Here is a 3,831-nt window from a genome sequence, read left to right as displayed (position 1 = left end):
TAATAGGCACCAGCTACACCATAACTAACACAAAATGTAAGTTACATACTAATATAATATACAGTAGAGGCCAAAATGAATGTCCAATTTCTGAAAATTGACATCTTTGCTCTTGATTCAATTTTAATATTAAAGTTGTATTAAAACATTGTTTTCATGTTGCATAGTTGTACAATGTGTGTAAGTTAAAGCTTAGCTTTGAGGAGAATTTAAAGAGATAAAATACACACAAGACATACAGAGCTTACTGAGTAAAGGCCCAGGAAAGTGGCTGCAAAATATTAATACAGGAGAGGATCAACAAATATTAATAACTGAAGAAAATTGTAGTCAATGTATGCTTTGTTTGCTTTTTATTTTATTATTTCTGTCAGCATTTTATTATTATGCAGTTTTTGTATATTCGAAAAAAATATTCGTTGATATGCTGTAGTTTGCTCTTTTTAATAATTTTGTCCAATAGGTTTAGTGTTTGGTCCATTTTGAACCAAATATTTTTTGATGACCACTACTGTCGATATATATGCATTAAATGTCATTTAAAATTTAATTAAACATCTAATGCTAAAATGTATCTTTTTAATTTCAACTTTTCATCATCATTAATACCATAGCCAACTGTTAACGTAAAATAAAACAGTAGTATTGTGGCCTGTTATAGCCTACACATGGGAAAATAGAAATCGAATGGTACAATACGCAATGTTTACAATAAATTAACATGTTTTAAGGGGTGACATTCAAACTGTTGTGTTGTCATCTTTTTTTGTATCTGGACATATCGGAAACTCGTGTGTGTTGATAATGAACTTTCTCTGTGGCCTGTACAAAGTACATGGAATCAGAGCAACATGACACCACTACACCCTTTGTAATTTGACAGTGGTCGAGTCTTATCAGATTGCACCGCGAGCACTGTCATTCTGGGCTGCGGCTTCTCTGAGGCCCCGCTGAGCTTTTGACGTTCCGCTTGTCTCCGAGTGTGTTTCAATGCGTGTTCGTGTGACAAGAAACATGTAATTATCCCTAATTGCAAAAGCATAAACTGGGGACACTTGTCATGACCCAGTGTCATTGTAACACAAACGTGATGCTTGTCTTGAGCTATTGACATGTATGAGCAAAACAGCAGCACATGGTCATATATAAATATGAAGTCACTTCTCATGTAGCCTATGCTATTGAGAGAGAAATTTCCGATCTGAATGTAAAAAACCGGCTTCACTTCAACATTTGCATCCAATGTTTTGCTATTTAAATTTCGTTAATGCTGTATTTTGTCTAAAAATAATACAAAATAACACGTAAAATGACTGTAATTGTTATTATGATTATTATTATTGAAATATTGTGTCCACATCTAGTTCATTGTAGAGACAGGGATGGAATGATTACATATTTATTTTAATCTTTTCACTCCTCATAATGTGTAAAACTGGTAGATCCAAGGACAGAAATGTAAATAAAAGTACAAAATAATTCATATACACATGGTGTATTTTATAGGACATGTACAGAAACGCGTTGCTTTCGTGTTTTACACATAGACTCGTTTAATCGCTGCATAATAAGAAATATATTTTTCACCAAATAAAGAGGTATAAATAGACATGAAATTTGTCGAACATACTTAAATGAGTGTGTGTTTTAGTGTGTAATAAATCGTGTCATCCTTTTTGTGGGATTTGCGTTGTGCGTAAAAGTTAATATTCAACCTTATTGTAAAGATTGTATAATGGTAACGCCGGTAAATTACTTCCCGGGTAATACAGGGGAGTTGGAAAAGCAATGGACCTCGGAACCGGCACCCGGAGCAATGAATTTTCTCTGAAAACGAGTGGCATCCCAACCAAAGTCTGCGCTGAAGCGTGCGCCATGTTCGCAGCTTCCAGTTCAGCAGAGAGCTGCCGTTTCCATTTGTTTCGCCGGTTCTGAAACCACGTTTTCACTTGTGTCTCCGTTAACTGCAGGCTGGAGGCAAGACAGGCTCTTTCAGAGCTGCTCAAATAGCGTTTCATATCGAATGTGGACTCGAGTTGATAAACCTGACTCCGAGAGAAAACGGTGCGCGTCTTCTTCTTTGCGGAGTTGCTCTGTTTGTCCGGGCCTTCTCGTTGTCTCTCTTCAGAAACGGGAGACATTTGGCTACATGCTCGCTCCTGCTCCACTTTGTAATCCGGTAGTATGGATGGTGTCAAATGTGGCCGGCAGTCTATCCCATCCTGCACAGGTAGAAGTCCCTTAGTGGTCCCTGCAACCAACGCAAAAAATGTCAAATAAATTCTCAGTATTATGTATAACAACAGACCCATTCTCTAATTGTGATAGTGCTTCCATTCAAACGACAATATGAACAATATCCTTTGTACAGTAATGATGTATCCACATCACTTAATTCAATAAATGGCTTTAACACGTTTGATTTTAAAGTGGTACCAAAATGTACTTTGAAACCTATTCGTCCGTCATCAAATTCACTATTTTTGTGGGCTAAACATAGCCATTACACGATACTTTAGACAAGAGTTCATTAAATTTGAACTCTGACTGTTTGATCGACTGTAAAAAGGCTACAAGTGCCTTGTTAAATAAACAATACAATATGACTAGCACTGGTGCACGATATTAATTAAATCGTGTTACATTTAACGCTCAATTGACGAAATGCAGCGTTGCCACTGAAAGGCTGCATAATCAATTAGCAGACTCGATTAAATTCGGGATGCGGGAGAAAACATGGTGTTAATTATTTGACCTTTACCCTGTTCGCTGAGGCGCGATAATACATCGGATAAAACACTACTGGAGTTCACCCAGTCGTTGCAATAGGGACAACATTATAAGAGCCACAGCGCCAACAAAAACAACGTATTTTTTATACCCAATGCGTAAAAATATACATTACTTCCTTGTTCCTAAAATATAGCTCGTTACAACCGCACGTATTTATATTTAACATGACTACAGAAATGTACTCATCATCACAATAAAAATGCACCGATGTTTTATAGTCACTTACCAAGGCAGAAGTTCAGAGGCTGGTGCGGATTGCAGGACTCCGGTACACCGGGCTCAGAGCAGTAGCAGTCGCCCGAGTCCTCTCCGGCGCTGCAGTCGTCCTCTGAAGACACGGACAACGTCCGCTTCCTCGGCTGGGCTTTTGGGCTTCCTTTTGCAGCTGACCGCACTCCCTCGTTAGAAGTGCCCAGAATGGACTGGATTGTGAAGCTTGAAATGGGGGCAGGCGAGCACTTGCTTCCGCTGTCCTCCGAATTATTCATTCTCGCCTCATAACAGTTCAAAAATGTTCTAAAAATGTTAAAACCCCAATGCAGTAATAGTTCCGTTACATATAGGGAGTGTTTTTCTTCTGGTTTAAAAAGCTGTTGGGACGTTTAATAAAAAGTTGTTTTTCGTGAGGCTCAAAAGTGTTGAATGCATTCCTCTCCACTTCCACGCGCTCTGGTCTCAAGGCGGGTGGAACGTGCCCTCATTTGCATGTAGGTAAGACCGGCACTGGCCAATCACGCGCTCAAAGCGCGCCCGGAAATTTCAAATTGTATAAAGGTTGAGTATCTCAAGGGCTCGAGGAAAGTGCGGAGTACTCGGTGGAAATGAACTTAGATGCAAAACATTAGGCTATACACAATACTCAACGTGTTAGTTTTTCTTTTTTACCCCACAAATCTCTAAAAATGCGCCATTGCAGAACACCATAACGAGAAATTACATTCAATGTTTTCTATAACGCTTTAGCTTTCTGATAGTATACTGCGGGCTGTATAATAATAATTATTATTCATTTGTCATATATGTGCGATAATTATTGCT

At 38.4% G+C, this 3,831-nt stretch overlaps 1 protein-coding gene across 1 annotated transcript; it reads right to left on the bottom strand.

The window, feature by feature from the left end:
• Window positions 1–282: 282 nt before the first annotated feature.
• On the bottom strand, window positions 283–3,438 carry hmx2 (H6 family homeobox 2). The gene is made up of 2 exons (XM_057344339.1): window positions 3,020–3,438; window positions 283–2,251 (listed from the first exon to the last, which is right to left on the bottom strand). The coding sequence occupies exons 1-2, from the start codon at window positions 3,279–3,281 to the stop codon at window positions 1,704–1,706; spliced, it is 810 nt and encodes a 269-aa protein (XP_057200322.1). The 5' UTR covers window positions 3,282–3,438; the 3' UTR covers window positions 283–1,703.
• Window positions 3,439–3,831: the final 393 nt, after the last annotated feature.

This window comes from Triplophysa rosa, linkage group LG10 (genome assembly GCF_024868665.1).
Source record: "Triplophysa rosa linkage group LG10, Trosa_1v2, whole genome shotgun sequence".
In the NCBI taxonomy this organism is placed as follows: domain Eukaryota; kingdom Metazoa; phylum Chordata; class Actinopteri; order Cypriniformes; family Nemacheilidae; genus Triplophysa; species Triplophysa rosa.
The sequence above is the reverse complement of the archived record's forward strand: the minus strand, read 5'-3'. Positions and strand labels throughout refer to the sequence as shown.